The sequence below is a fragment of the Marmota flaviventris genome, chromosome 7 (genome assembly GCF_047511675.1).
Source record: "Marmota flaviventris isolate mMarFla1 chromosome 7, mMarFla1.hap1, whole genome shotgun sequence".
NCBI lineage: Eukaryota > Metazoa > Chordata > Mammalia > Rodentia > Sciuridae > Marmota > Marmota flaviventris.
Window position 1 is genome coordinate 144,543,988 of NC_092504.1, and position 23,551 is coordinate 144,567,538.

The window sequence follows — 23,551 nt, forward strand, 5'->3', positions numbered from 1 at the left end:
GCACTCCCATTTGAAGGGAAAACCTCATCAGTGAGAAGTGAGATGGCAACATCAGCGAAATAGGTATCAAGTTTTGGGAAAACGTCTTATGGTCTAAACCCCTACAGCTCATAAAATATTCATGGAAAGGATGGTGCACACCACACGTCCCTGTTCTTTGAAAAGATGAAATAAAGGTGGAGAGACCAGGCCTAAGGTTAATCACCTGATCTCCCCTGCCCCGTGTGCAGAACCACAGTGGCATGGCATACCCGACGTGACGCGGGAGGGAAGGCCACACGTGATGGCCTCAGGCTTCGGGCCATCTGGGAGAGGTCAGTTTCCTCTGAGCCTCATGCAAGATTCAGTTTCGCCACACGCGGGAGTGGGGGAGGGGGAGTGCCAGCTCTCGGACACAGGTGAAGACACAGAGGTCCCCAGAGCTCTGCAGAGAGCTGGGGAGGCAGCCGAGGTCTTGCTCTTACTGTGAAAGAACGCAGGAGCTCCCTTCCATGGCAGGTGGAGAGCACCCAGGGCAGCAGCCAAGGAAGGGAGTCATTCAGGCCTCCATTTAGGTAGATCACCTGGCAGAGATGTGGGGCAGGAGCCGAGGGGCTGGGCTGGAGGCTGGGGACCCTGGCAGGGCACGTGGCTGAGGCAAGGGACCCACGGAGCTGTTAGGAGGAGCAGAGGAAAGAGGGCCGCTTACAGAGGACGTGGGCACGAGCTGGGGAAGGAGAGGACTTCAGAGTGACTCAGCTGGGTTAGGCAGGAAGATCAGGTCTGTCTAACAAACAGCATTTAAAGGTTATGTTGGATCGGAGCGTCTGCCCCAGGCATGGAAACTTGGAGGGCAGTGTTTCAAGTCTGCAGCACGGGAGGGGCACGTCTGGGCTGGGCTGAGGAATCCCAGGGGTCACTGGAGCATGCCTGAATGATGGGAAAGGGTGAGCTTGCCCAGGAGACAGGCAGGAAGGCCCCGGGCAGGGGGCAGAAGCTGCGGAAGCCCACCCGGGATGGCACAGCATGGGGCTCACATGTGCTGTTCAGAAAGTCCCCATCAGTCAAATGAAGGGACAGATAATCCTCCCATTTCGTCCCAAGGAGAGCAGAGGGGAGCAGGGTGCACACGGAATCAAGTTCTCTTCCCGGGCGCCTGCATTGCAGGCAGGAGCAGGAGCCCGCTGACGCGCCGTCGTCTGGGCATGTAACCTGGGAGTTTGCAGCTCAGAGAGGAGTTGGCCAAGGAAGTCAGAAAGAGCAGAGAAGGGAGCTGAGGACTGAGTCTGGGTCCAGAAGAGGAGGCCCATGGACATTGGAGAGAGGCGAGGCTGCCCGTCAGCTAGGGCGAGGGCAGGGGAGGGGTGCACCAGGGTCAGGGTCACCTAGTGGAGGACCAGCCCTGTGGGCAGGATGTGGCAAAGCAGGGTCGCGTGTGGCCTGGCTGAGCACTCTTCTGTGGGGCGGAGGGAGGCAGTGAGTCCAGACAGGGTCTGTGAGGACAGAGCAGCTGGGTCAGGCCCAGCAGCCACAGGAGGACTGAGGACAGAGAGCAGGTGGGGCCAGCAGAGGAAGGGGCACAGCTGGCTGGAGGCTGGGCCAGGGAGGGCGTTCCCAGGGGCTTGATGGAAGACACTCCAAGCAGAGGCTGCAGCCAGGCATATCCCCCGCAGCTGGGAAGGCGGAGCTGGGGGGCAGATGCAGGAAGAGCGATACACTTGGTGGAACTTAATTTTGCAGTTACGGGGGGGTCTGAGGGGGAGAGTACTAAATAGCTTCCCAACAACCAGGAAACCAGAAGAGCTAATTTAATTCCTATCTACAAATTAATATGACATGATAGATGCTGACGTAAGTGGGACATGGTATCATTATCGAAAACTGAAGCCGTGGCTTCTATGCAGTAGATCCAGTCTCTTGGTAAATGGGAGGAAAAACCCTGTAAAAGCTTGAATTCAGGAGGTAGTTGGCTTTTATGCATCCACTACCATTAAAGTTTTTTGTTGGAATCCATGTGAAGAAACGGCATCCCAACTGGGAGATCTCTCCAGCCAGCTGACCAGCTGACAGGGACCAGGAAGCAGGCCCGGCCATGTTTACTTTAGGAATAATATCCAAATCAAACAGGCTCGCAGGGATACGTTTCCCTGCAAAGCAAATGGAAAATAAATGCTCGGATAGCTTCTTCCCAGCAACAGTATATTTTCACAAGCCATTTTTAAGTCATCACAGTTTATTTTACATAGGAGGCATCCAAAGGCTCTGTCTTGCACAGCCAGACAGAGGACAGGCCTCTCCCTGCAGGACAGTGCAGCCTGTGGTCTGCAGAGGCAGCTCCTAGCCCCACCTCCTGCAGCCCTGCAGGAAAGATAAGAAGAGACCTACCACCCCCGCCCCCCGCCCCACCGCTCACACTGTTACTAGATACTGGAAAGGGGCAGACCACCGGAGTGACAGACTTCACATGGCTTATAGGAGATATTGCCATATTTAACCCAGAGCGAGTAGTGGATCTGGCTGTTCTTGCTGTCACCACTGGTGTTTTCTTTACAGTTAGTGATCAGGTTTACTTTAAATAGAAATTCAGGATCCTGCTTCTACCTTAAGAGGGGACGATGAGGCTTGAAGAGCCTGGATTTCTGTGTCCCACAGGGAAAGTAATAGTATTTGAACACAGCAGTTGCACTTGCTGTCATGAAGTGTCTGCTAATTTGGCTTCAATATTAGAGGCATTTCACTACCATGAGGTTTAAGAATGGGTTGGAAGGATCCTTGGAGGACAATACCGTGACTCTGCACCCGCAGACACTGACCAACAGGTCAGAGCCTACAACTTACTTTGGTTTTTTATTAAACAGGTTTATTTGAGTATGTGCAAAAATATTAAGAGCAAATCTCTCTGAGACTTCAAAAGCCAACCTTCTAACTTACACAAGAACTTAGATCTATTTTTACCCCTTTGCTGCAAATAATATATAGTGAATGCTGGTTTGGATGGAAAACAGCATACTTAAGAAATGGCCTTTATTTGCCCTCAGGCAAAAAGTAATTGCTTTTTTTTCTTTAAACAAATACTAACTTGATTATAGGCCATACCTAATTAGTTAACAAAGAGAACTTTTTAAACTTTTAAAACAAATCCAGATCCTATCTTTATATTCCAGAGCATGTTTAGTGTAAGTGAAATGGTGATTCTTAACCTCTTAACGGTCTTCCATGCCAGGTCTTTAAATGACACGGAGACATTGTTTTAAGTGGACAGCTCAGGACAGCGTCCATTCGAAACACACATGGCTAGTTGTGCCGCCGTCAGAGCCTGCCGTGGAAGCTCATTTAGGTCCTGAGTGCTCCCCCCACATTCCCCACACTGCCGCTGTCCACTCCAGGGCCAGGTGTTCTCGAGGCAGAAGGTACCACTGCGACTTGGAGAAGATTGGAGGGATGATCCAGCGATCCTCTTCAAATGTGCTTCAACGCAATCCATGGGCTTGACTTGATTGGTCGGGTCTTAAAGTCTATTAAGCCCTTTTGTTTACATTGACTCATTTCAGTGGTGTCCGAATACGCAAAGGCTGAGCAGGAACCCACACCCACGTACACACTTCCCTCTCCTTCACCAGGTGAATCATGGTGAGGGCTTCTTGTTGTACATAAAGCAGATTCCACAGAACGCGTGCGTGTGTGACGGTGGGGACGTGGACCTTGACGGCCATGGGTGGACAGGCAGGTGCGGATGGGCAACGTGTGGACCAGCGTGGTCTTCAGAGCCTGTGTGCTGGTTCGGCAGCCCACGTGTGGCCTCCCATCCCTGGATTCCACCGTGTGACTGCCTTTCCCACTTGGTCTGCTGACTTGACACAGAGCTGCATTTGAGGCAGAGCCTCTGAGTCTCACAAAATGTGGACAGACCCAACGTTATGGTGTGGATGAGAGGTGTCCCCCCAAAACACACATGCGAGACTGTGCAAGAGGGTTCAGAGAAAAAACGATTGAATTTTGTCAGTGGATGAATCAGTGAATTAGTCACCTGATGGGATTGAGTGGTGACTGAGGGCAGTGGGGTGTGGCTGGAGGAGTGGGCACTGGGGACGTGGCGTTGGGATACATTTGTATCTGGTGAGTGGACTGTCTCTCTGCTTCCTGATCACCCTGTGAGCCGCTTCCCTCTGCCACATGCTTCTGCCATGATATTCTGCCTCACTCAAGCCCTGAGGATGAGTCGGCTGTCTATGGATGTGAGCCTCTAAATACACTTTTCCTCTTCTAAAACACCAGCTGAACCCGCGTAAGAGCCAGATATGTACTGGCTGATGGGCAGAGAGAAGGGCAGGCCCTGGTGGCTCCTCCTGAGGAGCCGCCCCTCTCCGCCCTTAACAGAGGCATCCTCTGCAGGGCACTGTCACGGCTGCAGGAGACCCCAGCAACATCTGAGGAAGAGGTCACTCCAGGATGGCGTGACCTGTCCTTCCCTAGAGCTCTTGAGGGCGGTTAGAGTCAACTTCGCACCTCTGTGACAGGAAGTCCTGACCGAGCCGTCAGAGGAGGGAATCCGCTTTGGCTCCTGGTTCTGAGCTTCAGTCCGTGGTCAGGCCCAGGTGAGGCAGGCACCACGGTGTGGAGGAGGACGGCAGCTCAGGACAGGGCCCCAGGAAGCAGAGGCAGTGTGCTCACCAGGCACTAGATAGAGACCCCAAAGGCGCCTTTCCAGGGACCCCTCCTCCAGCCACAGCCTTCCTGCCCACAGCTGTGGGGTCAGGGGACCAACCACTGATCATTCCACCTCTGAGAGTTCTTGCCCTGTCTCACACAGGAGCTCTTCAGGGACACCTATGCCATCACAGGAGACCTCCTCACATTAACAGGGTCACATAGCGTCTTCCGCACCAGATTCTGGTAGGGATGGGCTCTCTCCTAGAGGGACTTGAGCCACCCCATGTGAAGTCCAGGGGGGACACCTGCACGAGGAAGGAGGACAGAAGGCAAGAATGCTGGTGGCCGCGAGACGTGACTGACGGCCATGCACAAAAGCCCAGGAGCAAGTGTGGGAGGGCCTCCTCCTCCACAGGAGCCTCCTTCTGCATTTAGAATCCTCAGAGGCGGGAGGCTTCTGCAAGCCCGTCTTGCAAACCCTCCTTTTTGTTGGGAAGAGCTGTGTACAAAGTTGCTCGCTCCGTAGTGGCTGGTCTTGAAGTCCGCCTAACTCACGCCGGGCATGCCACCGAGTGCTGCAGACTGCACATTTGCACCAATGGCTCTTTGTAAACGATGGAAATTGCCGGTCTGGTAGGCCTTCTCTTTGTCCCTGGCATGACACTTAAATTGGACTTTTCCCTGCACATCTGGGAGGAGGGCTCCTCCATGTGACTGTGAATCGTGAATCGTGCACTTTTGAGAGATTCAAAATGAGAGTCTGATCTTCGACTGAAATTCTGTACCTACGAGATGCAGAGGAAAGACACGTGATTCTCTGGACGAGATCAGTCCACCTCTGTCCTCAGATCCTCTCTTGAGAGCAGACACCTTTGCTCCTCGACTTTGGAGTCTGTTTTCAGTGATTGGCTTTTAGAATGGCTTCAGTGCCACTGGTCCCACCCTGACATGTCGGATTACAAGTGTGCCAGTCCTTGCTATTTCTTCCTAAACTACTGCCATTCTCACTGGTCGGACCAGCACACGGCATTTTCTCTACGGAGGGGACTCTCGTCCACAGCGGCAGAGGGCATGGGAGGAGTGGACCAGTCCTGGCCACCTGTCCGTCAGGTTTCCGTGAGTGACTGCTGCGCTTACCAATGAACACGGTGCACTTCCTCACCCTCGGAGCTCTGTGGGCCATGAGAGGCAGCCGACCCACCGCGGGAGGTGCTGGGTGGGTCGGCTGCCAGACAGGACGGCAGCGTCCTCAGCCGATGGCATCCACCTGTTTGTGCATATCCTGAGAGCGAGTGCATTTGTACCTCATCTGTTCAGCGCCTGGCCAGCCCTCCTCTTCCACTTCCCCGGCCTACGACTGGGTTGATGTGAAGAGCAGCTGCTCCCTGCCTCCCGGGGGGCGGGCTGCTCTCTCAGATCAGGCTCCATATAACAAACGGAATTCTTGGCTGCTATGGGAGACCTGGGCGGAAGCCACTGGTGGTGTGGGAGAGGGAATGCCTGGCTCTCTGGGATCAGCTCGGTGCTCTCACGCCTACGCTGGCTTCGTACTGGAGTGGAGGATCAGGATGGGTTTGAATCGGCATGTCCAGCACATCAGGCTGCGTGGGAAGCGTTAGGCCGGGTTCAGCTGCTGTGTAACAACTTGCACTGTCCACAGAAAGCATCCTTTCACGGGAGCCCAGTGCTTCTGACTGTGTTCCCAAAGATGGGGTGCTGCTGCAGGCACAGACAGTGCACACAGAACCTCAGGAGCTCCGACTCCCCAGGCCTGGCCACCCTGACCCAGCAGGCAGCCACCCATGTGTGCTCCACGTCTCAGCACTGTGCCCTGTCGCTCCGAGAGTGTGCGTGTGTGTGTGTGTGTGTGTGTGTGTGTGTGTGTGTGTGAGATCCCCTCTCCTCGTGGGAGGGCAAGACTTGAATCTGGTAAAGATGTCGGGTGCCTTTGAGTGTGACATCAGAACACGGAGCTGTCCTGCTGGAACCTCTGCTCCTGGTGTGGAGCAAGTTCACAGCCATGATGGCTAACTCCACCTTGCAAGAGGCCCTGGTGGTCTCAGAACCCCCAGAAGCCTCCAGCCAGCAGCCTGTGGGGTCTCCAGCACCTGGTGACACAGAGACCCTGGTGGGGTCTCATCATGCTGTGCACAGAGACCCCAGACAGCAGCCTGCGGGGTCGCCAGCACCTGGTGGTGACACACACACCTCTGTGTGTGACACAGAGACCCCACCTCAGCCTGCGAGGTCTCAGCATGGTGTGCACAGAGCCTCCAGCCAGCAGCCTGTGAATCTGCACCTGGTGATAAGGAGAGTCCCTTGGGTCTACAATCACAGGGAACTGAATTCCATCCGACCGAGGGAGTTTGGAGGTGGACTCTTCCCCAGCTACGCGTTGGTGGAGACAACAGTTCTGGCCAGCACCCTGCCTGCAGCACTGTCAGGAGTCCTGGGTAGAGAATCCAGCTAAGCCTGCCTGGACTCCAGTCAGAGACCGGGCAGATAACAAATGCTTCATGCTTTAAGCCATGAGATTGGGTAAGATCGTTACACAGCAATAGTGATGAATACGCATCCTCTCGCCTCTTTGTCTTTCTTGTCCTGGAATTTTTGAAGCGTACAGGCCTACTGTTCTGTATAAAGTCCCTCACTCGGGGGTGTTTGCTGCCTCCTCATGATCAGATTCAGACTGTGTTTTGGGCAGCAGTAGCAGAGTGATGTTGTGGGCTTCTCGGTGCATTCTGTGAAAGGCGGTACTTGGGTTTGTCCCAACAGTGGTATTGAATCAGTGACTGGGTTGTGGTGGCCTCCAAGAACTCAGCCCACCATAAAGCAGGCATTTCCCCGTGGTTAGAAAGTGACCTGGGTTGAGATACCGCAGGACGACCTAGATATCCCATCTACCGTCAAGCCTGTTAGCTTCAGCAGCCTTGAGTGATCTAAACATTTACTAGGTGACCTTCTTCTGTGAAATCAATTCCTTTATTGTTTGCTTACTTATTTATGTCAGTGGAGTCCCAGTTCCTTATTTTAGTCAATAGTGTTTAATTTGTTTCTATTATGTGCTTCCATATCTGCATTTTCATGTTTGTCTCTTAGGAGTCCTCTGTCCTCATATCATCCCTAAGACCTCTTTATTTTCTAGAAAAATAAGACTTTCTAAGCACATCTTGTTCTTGACCTTCCCCAGACCTGGACTTGTCTCTTGATGGAGAATGGTATTCAGAGCCAAATCTGGCACCAAGTGCACTCCTGGCTCTGGGGATGCTAATGCCTACCACTTCCCAGTGGGAGAGGCAGGAGGAACCACATACGTAGAGACACATTAACAAACCCCACGAGACATGGGCTCCAAGACTTCAAGGGATTTCTAGAAAAAGTTTAAAAGGTCTGAATAAATGAAGAGATACACTGTGTTCACGGATCGCAAGACGCGACGTTCTTATTCCATCAATCATTAAGCTTCTGTTTAGCTTCTCATGGGCTGAAATAAGGTTCTTGTTTGGAACAGTGGCCTCATCTGAGGCCTCTGAGCTCCCCTGGGTTGTTGGCAGACTTAGTTCCTTGTGATTCCGAGATGTAGGATTTGTTTCTGGCTAGAGCTCCTGTAGGCTGCCCGTCACTCCTAGAAATGCCTGGGTCTCCTTGTCATGGAGTGTCCCTACAGGACTCATAGTCTTTTAATTAAAATGATAAAACTGACTCCACTTCCCTTTCAACACCACACTGTGACTTCTCATCCGTGTGTAGCTCTCTTCTCCCACACTGCAATAGCGACTCATTTTTCTCCTGCCTCGAGTAGGCAGAAAGTAGTTCCAGAATGGCTAGCGCATTCCCCACAAAAAAGTAGATTCTAATACTTCATAATTTGTTGAGACAAAATTTAAGTAGTGATTTCATCTTGTAAAATTTGATGTTTGAAAAAGGCACATACAGAAGTAACCCACACCAGTCTGCAGACATAGGACTCTGTCAGCCCATTCTGTGGGGCTCCTGGAGCAGCCCAGTCTTGTCGCTTTCTTTGCGGGTCTCCCTAGAACTCTGCACCTCGTGTGTTGCTGTGTACACGGCATGTGCACGGAAGTCACCATGTTCTTGAATACCTTGTGACTCTACTCCATTCAACAACTGCAACTGTGTTGAACTTTGTTTATCCATTTCCCTGTTGAGACATTTGGGAATGTTCCATTATCAAGATTAAAGACTTCAAACATTGTTATATAACTTTTTGGACACAAGTCTTCATTTCTTCTGGTAAGTATCTAGGGGTGGAATTGATAGGGGATGGGTGGGTCCACCTCAACCTTGTAAGAACCTGTAAACATGCTCCAAGTGTCTGTACTGTTTCGACTTCTTCCGGCAGTGTGGGGAGTCCTGCTGCACCCCGCCCAGTTCCAGGGGTCCGCAGGTCTTGTCTGGTCATTCTGAAGGGTGGCCTGTCTCAGGGTTGATCTCTTCACCTGCATCCCCTGAAGGCTTGGCTTCCGCACTCTGCTTAGCCGCCAGTTAGTCTCTCTGTAAAGCAGAGGCTTAAAACTTCTGCCGTTTCCCTACCAGGTCTTTGTCCTTTGTATGTGAATCGGGGGGTTCCTTGTATGTTTCGATGCCAGTCTTTGTCAGATTTGTTTGGCAAATATTTTCCTCTAATCTTTAGGTTGAATTTTTCTTTTATTGTTGGTGCCCCTCAAAGAGCAGATCTGAATGAAATCTGGATGTTCCCTGAGGACACTGGGCTTGCAACGGAGGGACCAGATCCTGCCCTCCAGAGCCAGCTTGGGTGTTCAGGTTCTTGATCCTGATTACATCTGTGCGGGATTTGCCTGTCTCAGCACCGCTGGTTGGAAAGGCTGCTTGTTTTCAAAATCAGTTGATTCTACCTGTTACCTACTGAGCCCTTGCTCTGCCTGCTGCTCTCCTGGGCCTGCCTCCCCAGGCTCTGCTCGCCTCCGTGCCGTGGCTGCCAGGAAACTCAGGAAGCACCTCGGTCTCTCCCAGGAGAGTCTTGGCCACACTGTGTCTGCTGCATTTTCACATAAAAGTTCAGCATCTGACTTTCACGTTCCATGAAAATGCCTGCTGAGCTCATGGCTGGAACTGTGCTGATCACTTTGGAACGAACGGAAATCACAACACACTGAGTCCTCCAGGTGAGACTACGATACACCTGCCCACTTATTTAGATCTTCTTGCCTGAATCTCTCCCCGCAGTATATCTTACATATATTTGGTTCAGCTCCTCTCCAAGTATTTATTCATTTTTTAACACACACAAAATTGGCCTTACTCTCTTTCCTTGCTAGCTGTACGATGTTGCTAGGGTCACCATGGCAGGGTGTCACAGAGTGGTGGCTTAAACACCAGGATCACACCCCACAGTTTTGGAGACCAGCAGACAAGCCCAGAGTGGCAGGGATGTGGGGTCCTGAGGTCTCCTCTTTGGCTTGTGCTCTACTGTCCTCGGCTTCCTCCCCACTAGTCCTCCCTCTGTCCCTCTGCTTGAGAAGTCAGGGTCTCATTGTGTGTGGATATCCTCTTCTGCAAAGGCCCAGTTAGCCTGGGTTAGGGCCTACCATGCCATCTTGTCTGGCCGTCAGCACCTTTCAGGGCCCTGCCTCCAAATACCATCACGTTCCAAGGTCCTGGGGTTGGGACTTCAACGTGGGACTTTGGGGGGGGGGGGCACAAAGGTCTGCAGCACTAGTGTATAGAAAGTGCATTGACTTCGCATGCTGACCACCTGTAGCCTGGTGACTCACCTCTTAAATCCTGCAGTTGCTTCACGTGTTCCTTAAAGTGTTCATCACAGACACATCTGCAGGGAAAGTCCCCTCTTCCCTCTCCAGCGTGTGTGCTCCATGTTTCTTTTTGTTTTTATGACTTACTGCCCTGGTGAGGACCCTGGCACAACGTCACATAGAAATGGTAAGGGTGCACTGGCTGCTTCCAGTCTTACGGGAGGTTCTTTGAAGATGCTCGCTGTCAAGTTGAAAGTGTTTTTCTGCTTGCTGATGATCTCCTTTTATCACCAATGACTGCTGAATTTTATCAGGTGGGTTTTTATGCATCAACTGAGATGGCCATTGGTTTATTTTTGTTAAAGTGGTAAGTTGCCTTAAACAACCTTTGAATGTTGGGCCGATAATAAGCACCTGGGGCAAATCGCACCTGGTCATTGGAGGTCATCCTTTAAGAGCTGCTGCGTGTATTTCTGGGTTCAACGTACTAATGCCTCACTGAGGATTTCCTATCCCCATCATGAGGCAGGTGGCTCCCTCTGACCTCTGTGTCATACTCTAGTATCAGGGTTTTCTGGCTTGTTGGTAAAATATTGATATTTTATTGCTTTTACCTTAAACATTTGATTAAATTCACCTGAAGATTTCCTTATAGACAGCATTTTAAGTAGTTAAAATCAATATGTTATTGAATTCCATTTCAGTGAAATTTCTAATTTCATCCTGAATCATTTGGGGTTAGATTTCCCCCCAAGGACTTTGCCCAATTTGTGTTGATTATTGAATTTATTGGCATAAAGTTGCTTAGTGTGCATGTCACCTGCATGGTACAGTCTGCAGCAGGAACGCAGACAGTGGGTGGTGGTAGTGAGCAGGGACTGCATAGTGGCTCTTGCCACCTCTGTTCTCTTTTTGGGAAAAGGAATTTGATTATTTGCTTCTTCCAGTTGTAGACCAAACCTATCCCCAGAAGAGGTGGTCAAACCATGTGATGTGAACCTGGCCCACTGTGTCTGTCCCCTGGAGCTGGAGTGTCCCTAACCCAATGCCAAAGGCTCAGACTGCAGTGGGCACCATGAGGTGGGGCCTGGTGGGAGGTGCTGGGCCGTGTGGGAGGGTGCCAAGGGGACCGTGGGAGTCGGCCGCCTCCTCTCTCTTCAGGAGGTGGATGGGCCACCTCTGCATGTGCTTCCACCATGATGTGCTGTGGGCCCCAGGCCCAAATGAATGGAGCCCCCCAAACGGAGCCCAGAGGAGTCGTTCCTCTTTGTAGGCTCCCTCAGGGGTTCGGGAGAGTACTGGAAAGTTGACTGACAGGTCAGAGTGGAGTCTTCCTCTCTACAGTGGGAACACAGGGTGTCGAGGGCTTTGTGAAGTCACAGCACATTTATTTGTTATAAATAGTATCAAGAAATAAATATCAACTTATTTCCTGGGAATAATTGTTATTTATTCTTCACCTCATTCCAAAACAAGGTTGGAGATGTCTAGAGCATCGTCCATCAACAAGTTAAGACAAAGGATCGGGGAAAGTGGAAGAAGAGGGAAGGCCAGTTCAAGACGCTCCCCAGGGCCCGTCACGGCTCCAGGAGGGACCGCTAGGGATTCTGCCTGGCTGCCTGGAGACCAGAATGGGCTGAAACGCCCTGTCCCGGTGCCCTGTGGCGTGTCTTTCAGGCAACAGGCCTTCTCAGTAACCCCATTGCCACCTCTGCCACCACTTAGGCCTCGAAGCCTGGGCATCCCCGATGGCAGAATCCATGGACGATCTCACCCTCAGCCATTCTTCAGCCCTTCCTGTTTCTGGTAATGTAGGGCTTTCAGGGTAGGGGAGGAAAGGGACATTGGAATCTTGCCATGGTCTCAGTCCATTGTGCTGTGATAAGAAAAGACTATATGGTCTGGGTCACAAACGGCAGACAGTCCTGCGGGCTGGGAAGTCCAAGACAAAGGCTTAGCGGAGCTGCAGTCTAGTGAGGGCTGCCCTGGGCCTCTGCAGGGCCAGTGTTGCTCCTGGCATGGTGGGAGGGACGGAAGGGCAAACTTGACCCCTGGAGCCCATTCATGGGCCGTTCATAAGGGCACAGACTTCCAGGTCTGTGCACTGAGCTTGACATTTCAACATGAACTTTGGAGAGGGATACAGATTCAAGTTGTTACACCTGTTTGTTTCACCAAAGCAACCAATTCAAGCCCAACATCCAGTCTTCAGTTTCAGTTTTAAATGAACTGATGTTCAGCAAGGAGGAGGCATGGACCTCCACCAGGCTGAGCAGGGAGGGGTAAAGCCTCCTCTTCGTGAGCACTGTGGCCACTGTCCCAGTAGCTAGTTGACCACTCTCCTTCAAACGTGGGTTGTTTACTTGCACACAACTTTCAAGTTTCAGAGGAACCCAAATTACAAAAGGATAATCATTAGATGCAGGAAAATAAGCCCTTGTATGGAAGGATTGGAAGGAATTTCTCAAAGTCCCCATATTATCAATCTAATTACGTGTTTCCATGGAGTGAGTAATGTCTTACATTCTTGCCAAGGGTACTTTGAAGGGAGTTTGCTGAAAGTATGTCAGCTAAGTCGCTCTGGTGTATCACTGCTAATGGTGTCATTCACACGTTGTGCAATATACACCCCAGATTTAATTCTGCCCCAAAATTAGGTCATTGCAAAATGCCATATTAAGCTGCAAATTCACAACAGGAAGATCAGGATGAGACAAAGAAAGAAACCAGTTCCCTATTTCTAAAACACACACACACACACACACACAGCACAATAGGCTACACAAAATAGGGTAAGAAGGCTGAGTTTTTCCACTGGGTATTTTTGAGGCGATGTTAATTCCAGTTAAATGAAAGTGATGGATCAGTGTAAAATTGAACTGTGGTTCCACTGCCCGCAGCACTGGTCTTTCGAGCTGACCTAACTGTGCAGAGGTGTCCTGGTTTCCTAACTTCGGCTGTCATTCCGGCTTTGTTTGCCTTTTTTTTTTTCCTGAAAATCTTTTCCAGTTATGAGAAGGGTGTTTGATGCAACACTAAATGCCCTTAGTATTGTTAGCTTCAAGCAGGGCACGGTCCTGTCGGAGGCCCACAGCTACTCCACGGGCCTGTCCGGGTGGCAGCGCGCGCCTCGCTTCTCCCCACCCCGCTCCTGGAGGGCGGAGCTGCGCCCCGTGGGCTTCCTTCCAGTGCTCCTGGGAGCGCGGGTCTGTGGTGTGATAACTATATGGTCTGGGTCACAAGCGGCAGACAGTTCTGCGGGCTGGGAAGTCCAAGTAGCCCGCGCGCTGAGCAGGCTGCCCGAGCCGCAGCGTCTCACTTTCGCGTGGGCTCGCTACCTCCGCCTCTGGGCTGGGGAGGGGCGCCCCTCGGTGACCTTGCCCGCCCTGAGCAGGACCTCGCGGACACACCCGCGCGCCCCGCAGCCGGCGCACAGGCGCACCCCAGCGGCCGCCGCCTCCTGCAGCCGCTGCCTCCCGAGCCCGCAGTCGCCGCCGCTGCCCGGGAGCGGCACGCGGTGCCCGGTCCTCGCCACACCCCGGGCGCGGCTGCTGTGCGGCCCCGCCCTCCACACCTGGGCCTGCGGGCCGGGGCGGGGCGCGAGGTGGCCCCGGGCGCTCCCCAGGGCCGGCGCAGCGAGGCGGGGAGGGTCGCGCGCACGCAGCTCCGGGAGGGACCCGGGCGGAAGGCAGCCCCGAGCGCCATGGACCGCGCGGGCCCGGGCCCCGGGCGGCCGGACCCCGACTGGGTGGAAGCCTGGCTGGACGACCACCGGGACTTCACCTCTTCCTACTTTGTTAGAAAGGCCACCAGGTAAGAACGATCGCTGAGACCCGCCGGGCTGGAGCGTGGCCTGCTGGTCTCCGCGGCCGAACTTCTCCCCGCTCACCACTCCGGGACCCCTGCCCAGGCCGCTGTCCCGGGAAGTAGGTCCTCAGTCCCCTGGTGTGGCGCACACTCGACTTGAAGCCTGCACGGTCGTGAAACTAAAGCGTGGGGTTCAATCCGACTCGCTTACAAAGTTCAAACACGAAAACGTGCTCGCGACCCCTGTCCCCAAGCCCTTGGCGTTCCCCTAAGCGAGATCATTTGTTCGCCTCGCGCTCGAGGGTCTTCCTTCCGCCTCCATTCCCGGGTCCCCCTAAATCCTCTTAGCAAAATCCAAACAGCTTCTGCCCCCTTTCCCGCTCCGGAAGCGCCGCTGCCGCTCGGTCCCCGCTCCTCCCCCGCGCCCCTTGTCCTGGCCGCGGGGCGGGGAAGCGGGTGGGGACGCGCCCGGGAAGCCCGCGGCAACGACTGGCCGAGTCCTCCCGGAGTAAGTGCGTCGCCTCTGGCCCCTTCCAGTCCCCGGCTACCCCGCGCGCTTTCTTTCTCTCGCTTGCTCACCCAAGGCGGCTCGGGGGCTGGTGGAGCGCACACAGGCGGGAGGGCGGTGCCGTGGCCCTGGACCCGGGGCTCCCGGCCCCGCCGAGACCCGCGCCCGCGCTGCCTGGTCCTGGGCCAAGCGCCGGGGCCCTGTGGGGCGGGGCGGGAGCCTGCGCGTTGGGAGGCGACGGCACACCGGGCAGTGGCGCGCGTGGGAAACGCTCGCTGAGGAGTTGGAGGAACTGAGACTGGCTCCGAGGGGCCAGAAGGGTGGAGCAGAGAGCGCGCGGCGGGCGGGAACCCCGGAGCCTGCGGAGGCGGCGCGGGGCCGGGGCACGGGAGGCTCCCGCGCGCGGACCTGGGAGTGTGCGGCCCGCGCCCCTCTGGGGGAGGCCGCGCGCGCCTCGCCCAGTGCCGGCCCGCGGGCCGGTGGCGATGCTGGAGCGGCCGCCGGCGGGCGCGTTCTCCCGGGCCGGCGCGGCCGCCGCGCTGCGGGGCGCTCCCCTGGGCGGCCCGCACAGGGCGGGGACGCGAGCCCCGAAGCGGCTGCACCTGGTCGCACCCTCCCTGGGAGCCTCCTGGAGTGTGACCCTGGGCGCCCGCGATGCTGCCCTTCGGAGACAAGACCAGGTACTTGCTGCGCTCGCCTTCCGCTCCCCGGCGCGGGTGGGGCGGGTGGGGCGCCTGGGGCGCATCGCGGGAGATGCCTGGTTGGGAAGGGACAGCGTGACTTGCAGAGGTTTTGCTTGGGGTCTTAGATCCGGCCTTCTTAAATCCTGTTTTTCCAAAGAATGTTCAGAGTTAGTGTAGATTTAATATCTTTAGTTTTTCTTTTCTTTTTTTGGACAGGCCAACCCTCGCGGCGGGGGGGCGGGGGGAGGCAAATCTCACCCCCTTCAAAGTGCCCATGCCCTCCTGTTTCGATCCTCTTTCCAGATTTCTCCTTCTACCTCCAGAATCCTGAATCCAGAGCGGTCAGAGCATAACCATGAGAGGAAAGTGGTTTCTCTATAAACAGCACTTCTCCGTGAGCTGGGGGTGGGGCCCTGAGCCCACCTTCATCTGGAACCATCAATTGCTGTGAGCCAGCAATTCTCAGGGCTCACCTTCTACCCCAGGGCATCTGTCCAGTGAGGTCCCCACCGGCACTGTCACACTCCCAGCTGTCGCTCTTTGAGCGGAGGGCAGTCTTGGAGAGGCCCCGGGACAGTGTGGAGCATGTGGGAGACGTTTTTTAGATAGATTATTAACAGTTCAGAGAATGAGCTAGTTTGTTGGTACATCAGCGTGGATGTCCCTGTCTTTGTTTTACTCTTGAAGTTAATGGCTTCGTGTTTTGTTATTTGTAATATACGAGGGCCCTCACAGCAGAGCCCACTAAACTTTGAAAGTGTTGCGACGTTGTTGTTACATTTCCTGCCATTGCTTTTTCTTCCAAGTGATATAGGATTAAAATCCCAGCTCTCAAAATTAGGATGCACTGTAAAGTTTAGATCACTAACACTTCAACCCCCACCCCCATTTCTATATTACAGTTGATGTTTGCAGTGGCAGAACATGGTGTGTGTGTGTGTGTGTGTTCTTAACCAAAGAGTTCATGTTGAATACACGTTGGAAAACGAAAGTGCACAGTATTTTAGAGCCCTGCAGGCCTTTAGCTTTAGCAGTTATGAAGGGCTGAAGGTTGTCGTTGTAAAGAGTATAATCTGAGGATTTTGGTGTAGGCTGAGAACTCTGGGAGATAGTATTCCCGTTTGGCTTTGTACTAAATGTCATTAGCTGCAGTCTTTTAAAATAAGAACAAGAAGTTGAATATTAATTGTTTATAAACATGCAAACTACTAAGCCCAGTTTGGTCCGCACTGAGGTAAGATTTATGGTGAACATTTTCACTTCGTAGCTAAGGTTTTGTTTGTTTGTTTTTTAATTAGAAGTGCAGATCACTTTGTTAGTCTTGGTAAGTGTAAAATGAAAACTGTATGTGTGATTCGGGAAATTCATGAAGCAGAACAGTTCTTCAGAGGCATGTGGAATATTTTAAGACTTAGATTCTTTCAGATGTCCATCAGCACCCAGGCTTGCTGCAGAACTATTTCTGCATTATTTAATCATTGCCATTGACATTCACACATGCCTGTATCCTACCTGCAGACCAAATGAGCTGCCTTCAGTGGGTTCTGGCATTCCTGAGCTCTTTTCAAAACCTGTGGATTTTGGTTGTCCTTGAACACAGTCATGCTGTATAATTACATTGTTTCCTGTAATTATCTTGAAATACAGAGCTAAGCACCTCATTAAAAGCTATAGTTTCCAGCATGGAAATAGATGTTTTTAAGTAATCATAACCTGTTGATGTGCCTTTGAGGGTGGCACTGCGAAGTGCCTGGCTGGCTCTTGCACACGGTCTGCAGTCCTGGGGCCTGGTGCTCTGCACCCGGACCTCGCACTTCCAGGTGGAGCCTTCCTGTGCTAATGCCTCCAGCAGCTGCTGTGATTCTTGACAGCCTGCGAGAATAACCTTACCTTTCCTGAGTTAGGAATCAGCCTGTGACTGCAGGTGATGTTTTAGGTCACTCGTATTGTGGGATGACATGGTTGACTTTTTATTGCTTTGCTATGTAGCAGGCAAAAGCTGAAGAGTATTTGACATACAGTGGAAATGGGAGAGATTCAGTGAGGACAGCTTTTATGACAGTGTGGGTCAAAGTCCAGAAACAGAACTTTTCCACTCCCACGCAGCTTTCTGTGGCGGATGTTTTATTTGACACTGCAAAGCTGTGCTGAATGAGTTAAGTTCAAGGTCCTCCATTTGGGATTCTTCTTATTTCTTTTTTCTTTGCCATTCTTTTCTCATTTCTAACTAAAACCTGCAGCATTTTTATTTGGAAGGTGTTTACATTAAACTCAGATGATGGATATAAAATAAATGTTGCTATCCATTCTTAAAAATGATTGTTTCTATAATTAGATAGGGATATAAACATTCTCCACAGTGTTCAGACGAATGATTTGTTACGCGTGTTCTGTTAGGCAAAGGCTCTTGTGAAAAGTTGATCTTATTTATAATATTTTACGATGGCAATTCTGGTGCAGAATGGCCTTTTCTCCCTGTGCTGTGTGTAGCAGGGTCCATAGGGCCAGCTCTATGCTGCCTTCATGGCCTCTGACCTCTCCCGAGGGTAGGATTCTTCCTGCCGAGAGGAATCCACAGGCGCCCTGGAAGTAGGCATCCCATCACCCTCTTTCTGTACTGTTTTTAAAGTTCAGATTCAGGCTCATTTTAGGGCCTGAACTGCATGATCATGATTCTTGAAACTCTGGAGATATAATGCAATAAGTGTTAATCACAGATGGGTATCTTGAAATAAGCTGATTTCCTCAGTATAGCAGACCTAAGTAGGCTTGCTGTAAAATGAATAGCTCCCTTTTCTGTTTGTGATCTGAAGATCTGTAGAAATTGCCAGTGTTTTCAGGAGGTAATTTGCACAGCACTTCAGAATCAGGAACATTTTTGCCTTTTGATTATGTTAGGCAACAAAACTTCCTTTTTGAATAATTCCACCTAAATTTGACTCTGGTTTCTAACATCATGTCTTTTAAAATATTTGAAATTTTTTCAAATTGCGTGACAGTTGTGCCTTCACCCTGGTCTGATGATAATAAGAAGCCTCATTTCCTCTGGAGTTGAAAACATCAGTCAGCTTGGAGCTGTGCTCCACTGCCGTGCGCTCTGAGTGATTTCTTTTGTAGACGGGAAGGCTAAACAGAACTCCTTGGCACTTATTAGTTTATACTGCAGACACTCTGGGCCTAATAATTTATTAAACCTGTCATTATAACTGAGTTGCAATTGTTTTCCTCTCGGAGCTGACCGGAGGACAGGGCCTCTCCCTGGGCAGTAGCGCAGGACCGCTAAGCCAACCTAGCGAGGACGGGTGGTGGGGACTGAGCAGTGACTCTTCTCTGTGACACTAGTGCAGCTGCTCGGCTGCAGCTTCTCTGGGTGGCGTCACCTTGGTAGGCATCTCAGGTTCTCAGGGACAAGCCTGTGAGCTACATACCTGGGAATAAAATTGAAGAAAGTCTTTCCGTGTGAGTCACTCACTTGATATTTAGCTCTGCAATCTCATTTGCCCTCTTGGTGTCTCATCCTGAGCGCTTTGTCCATTTTCTTTGAATGTTAGGAATTTATATTTATTGCCAAACAAATGTTTAAGGCAGATAAACAAACTGAGTGTTGAGTTGATAAGAATCATTTTGTAAAGGGCTGGGATTGTGGCCCAGCAGTAGAGCACTCTACTAGCACGGGCGGGACCCAGGTTCGATCCTCAGCACCACATAAAAATAAAAGGCATTGTGCTGTGTCCATCTACACCTAAAAAATAAATGTTAAAAAGAGAATCATTTTGTTAAATATTCTAAAAAGGTTTTAGAGGCCTTTTAAAAAGACAAATATTTCTCTGGCTTTTAGTTTGTGGTGAACTCTTTATTAAGCCTTATTTGCCATTGTTAACTTCTTTATTCTTTGGAGAAGGGAGTCTTCCCTTAATTCTAATCATAAAGTAATTTTTGCACATACTCTGAACAATTTTGTTATGCCTTATCTTTGGAGAAGAAAGATCCCCATTTGATCTCATCTTCCAAGTGATAATTATACAAAAATATAATTATACAAAATATAATTCTCTCTCTGTTGAACACCTGGCTAAGGAGAGAAGGACCTGGTCTTCTGAGCTGATGAAATAATTAGAGCGTGCACACATGCACACTCAGGCACACACATGCACAGACACACACACATGCACATGCATGCACACATACATAAGGCCTTTGACTGCAGAGTCAGAGGACAGCATACAACCCATTTCTCAACTTGTTGAAGAAAGACATTCTTATCAATCTCCAGGATAGGAGTGAGAAGGCTTTTGGTCACCTCCACCCACCGTCTCCTTTCTATGTCTATCCATAACATAAGTAACCAAACCAGTTCAAAATTGATCATAAGTAACCAGTACAAAATTGACTCATATCATTTAAGTCCCACAGAATTGGCTTAATTGTTCATTCAGTTGATCAAATAATCTTGCCAAGATTCTGTCTGTTTCTATCTGCCTGCCTCTATCTATCTATCATCCATCTGTCTGTCTACCCATCCTTCTACCCATTCTTCATCTATCTATCCTTCCATCTGCCCTTCCCTCTACCCACCATCTGTCCTGTCTGTGTCTGTCTGTCTATCTATCTATCTATCTATCCATCCATCCATCGGCCCTTCCCTCCACCCACCACATATCCTGTCTATCTATGTCTATCTATCCATCCATCCATCTGTCCTTCCCTCCACCCACCATCTGTCCTGACTGTGTCTATCTATCTATCCATCCATCAGCCCTTCCCTCCTCCCACCATCTGTCCTGTCTATCCATCCATCCATCCATCCATCTTCCCTTCCCTCCTCCCACCAACTGTCCTGTCTATCCATGTCTATCCATCCATCCATCTTCCCTTCCCTCCTCCCACCATCTGTCCTGTCTATGTCTATCTATCCATCCATCCATCAGCCCTTCCCTCCTCCCACCATCTGTCCTGTCTGTCTGTGTCTATCTATCCATCCATCCATCTTCCCTTCCCTCCTCCCACCATCTGTCCTGTCTGTCTGTGTCTATCTATCCATCCATCCATCAGCCCTTCCCTCCTCCCACCATCTGTCCTGTCTCTCTGTGTCTATCTATCCATCCATCCATCAGCCCTTCCCTCCTCCCACCATCTGTCCTGTCTATCTATGTCTATCTATCCATCCATCCATCAGCCCTTCTCTCCTCCCACCATCTGTCCTGTCTATCCATGTCTATCCATCCATCCATCAGCCCTTCCCTCCTCCCACCATCTGTCCTGTCTGTGTCTATCCATCCATCCATCTGTCCTTCCCTCCTCCCACCATCTGTCCTGTCTATCCATGTCTATCCATCCATCCATCAGCCTTTCCCTCCTCCCACCATCTGTCCTATCTGTGTCTGTCTATCTGTCCATCCACCATCTGTCCTGACTGTCAATGTCTATCTATCCATCCATTCATCTTCCCTTCCCTCCACCCACCATCTGTCCTGTCTATCCATCCATCCATCTGTCCATCCCTCCTCCCACCATCTGTCCTATCTGTGTCTGTCTATCCGTCCATCCACCATCTGTCCTGACTGTCAATGTCTATCTATCCATCCATTCATCTTCCCTTCCCTCCACCCACCATCTGTCCTGACTGTCGATGTCTATCTATCCATCCACCCATCATCTGCTCTTTCCTCCACCCACCATCTGTCCTGTCTATCTATCCATCCATCCATCATCTGTTCTTCCCTACACCCACCATCTGTCCTGTCTGTCTGTCTGCTTATGCATCCATTCGTCTTCCCTTCCCTCCACCCACCATCTGTACTGTCTGTCTGTCTATCCATCCATCCGTCTTCCCTTCCCTCCACCCACCATCTGTCCTGTCTGTCTGTCCATCCTGCTCTTTCCTCCACCCATCATCTGTCCTGTCTGTCTATCTATCCATCCATCTGCCCTTCCCTGTACCCACAATCTGTCCTGTCTGTGTTGCTCTCTTCATCCATCTGCCTTTCCATCCACCCACCCTCTATCCTATCTATGTCTCTGTTCATCCATCTGTCTGCCCTTCCTTCCACCCATCCCCTGTCTGTCTGTCTGTGTTTGTGCTCTTATCTCTCCATGTGCTGTCTGCCCTCTGTGTTCTTGGTCCATCCCTCTGTGGCCTGCACTGTGTTGGCCTGTTCTGTTGATTTCTGCAGGTGCCGGGAAGGTTTCTTCCTGGTAGCTTAGGTGAGCATTGAGCCTCTGGTATTGGAGATATATTTTTATTCATATCAATACTCCCCAAATTACCCTGGCCTTGCTTGGGTCATCTGCTCACTCTGGGCCAGGCAGGTCGCCTGTAGTGTGGTCTGTCCATCAGGGGTGGGGTCAGAATTCTCAGAAGAAAGTGATGTGGGAAGGCCCACAAGTTCTAGATGTCTTCCATATCTAGGGCTGACTTCCTTTTATTTTACTGTGAGTTGCATGTGAAATTCCTAGAATAAATAAAAGTAGGCATGATTTAGTCATAGTTATAGAATTTGTGCAACTGTAATACCAAAATAAATTTTAGTTTAATCTTGAACAGAATAATAAAACCACAGCTGATGCAGACGCGTCGCTTCCCTTGCAGGGTTAGTGTGGCCCAGCCCAGGGCCGGGCCTTTGCTGCAGTGGCCCTGAGAAGACTTGGCTCTCTCGCTGGGTATATGGACAGATTGGGACTTTTCCTCCTGCAGCATAGCAGACCAGCTCTTGGGTTTTACTTGGTGGGAAACATTTGCACAACAAGCTCACCTGCTTTGCTTTTTTATGAACACGAGTGTCAATCTGTGTGCCAAGATTGCAGGGCCATTTTATTTGTGGTCACTCTAATAATTTAAGGCATGCTCTTCCACCTGTTCTTGTTGTAATTGTGATCAGTTTGAAAACACAAAAGTAAAACATTTTTTACAAAAGATTCATAGGTCTTCAAAATGCCCTTGTCTTGAACTCAGCACCTGGGCTGAGAAAGGCCGACCCAGCCTGCCCTCTCCTGGATCTAAACTGCAGAGAAGATCTATGCCCATATTTGCTGTGTGTCATCATGTTTTCTTTCAGCTGTGGTAGACTTCATGCCATGTGACTGTGACCACGCATGACAAAGCCTGTGTCCCTTCCATCTTCACTGGACAGTGAGCCTAAACCCGTGTGAGCGGTTCTGCGTGTGGTTTCCATTTGGTCCCAGTAGGCCGCTCAGATGTTTTCTCAGCTGGAGAAATCTTGAAATACTAAGCCACTTCAGGCAGAGCCTTCACTTCCGTCCCAGCCAGACCCAGGAAACCGCTCCCTCGGACACCAGTGCAGAGCCTTGGAGGGTCAGGCGTCTGTTTGATGCCCAGGAACAGTGAGCCCACCCTCTGTTCGTCTAAGCCATGCTTCTCAGAAGAAGGAGTTGGCATTGGACAGTGTCGCTTGTGTCCCGATGGGCCGTCTGGCACCCTGTGGGACTTTTAGCCCCTGGGACCTGCCGGCGAAATGCCAGCAGCGCCCGAGTGATGGTGACAGCGCATCTGCCCTCCGCGTTTCCAGACACCCCGAGGCCTGGCTCCGCTGCTTGCTTGGGAGCCCCTCTCCTGAAGCTGTAGACTTAGTTTCTGTTTCTGGTGAGTAAGAGCCTGAGACTGGACAGAGTTCAGCTGCAACCCCAGAACCACCCTCCTCGGAGAAGGACCAGCCTCGGGTTTACTCTCTGGAATCAGAGAGGATGGCAGGTGGCCTTCTCCACGGGGGCCCAGGATTCAGGGGAACCGTGCATACTCCCTTCCCTCCCCTTACCTGTCAGCGTGACTTGCTGTGTTTTGCTTTGGGAATCGATGGCACCTGCAGAACGGTCATCAGCTTTGGTGGCACGTGCTCCTTCTGGTAAATGGGAATGAGAACAGTGGAAGGGAGATGGACGACCTTCAGAGTCTTTCTCGTTGTTGGGTGAATCTTTATCCGTGGTCTGAAGAGAGCCCAGTGGGCTTGTGTGAGCAGCTGGGGTCTGATGGGCACGTGACCCACACTGTGCTCCCGGCTTGGCCACTAGATGAGCTCTGCCCTGGCCCAGATTAGCAAACCTCGGCTTCACAGTGGAGAGAGGGCAGGAGTCAGATGGGAAGGCCCTCAATGCGCTTTAGAACGGCCTTCGACCTCAGCTCTTGACCCTCACTGGGAGAGCAGAGCACCACCTTCTCCGTCTTGGAAGTGGTT

The 23,551-nt window shown here is 51.4% G+C and overlaps 1 protein-coding gene across 4 annotated transcripts in view; it reads left to right on the plus strand.

Annotated features, from left to right (window-relative positions):
* Positions 1–13,878: 13,878 nt before the first annotated feature.
* Pde5a (phosphodiesterase 5A) overlaps positions 13,879–23,551 on the plus strand; it is a 92,377-nt gene continuing 82,704 nt past the window's right edge. For 2 of the 4 annotated variants that reach the window (XM_027952323.2, XM_071614759.1), the window contains exon 1: positions 13,879–14,177. In XM_027952323.2, coding sequence (XP_027808124.2) covers positions 14,068–14,177 — 110 coding nt within the window. In that variant the 5' untranslated portion in view covers positions 13,879–14,067. Of the gene's footprint in view, positions 14,178–14,636; positions 14,680–15,262; positions 15,360–23,551 lie in introns of those variants that run through there. The other 2 variants (XM_071614757.1, XM_071614756.1) reach the window with 2 other exon arrangements.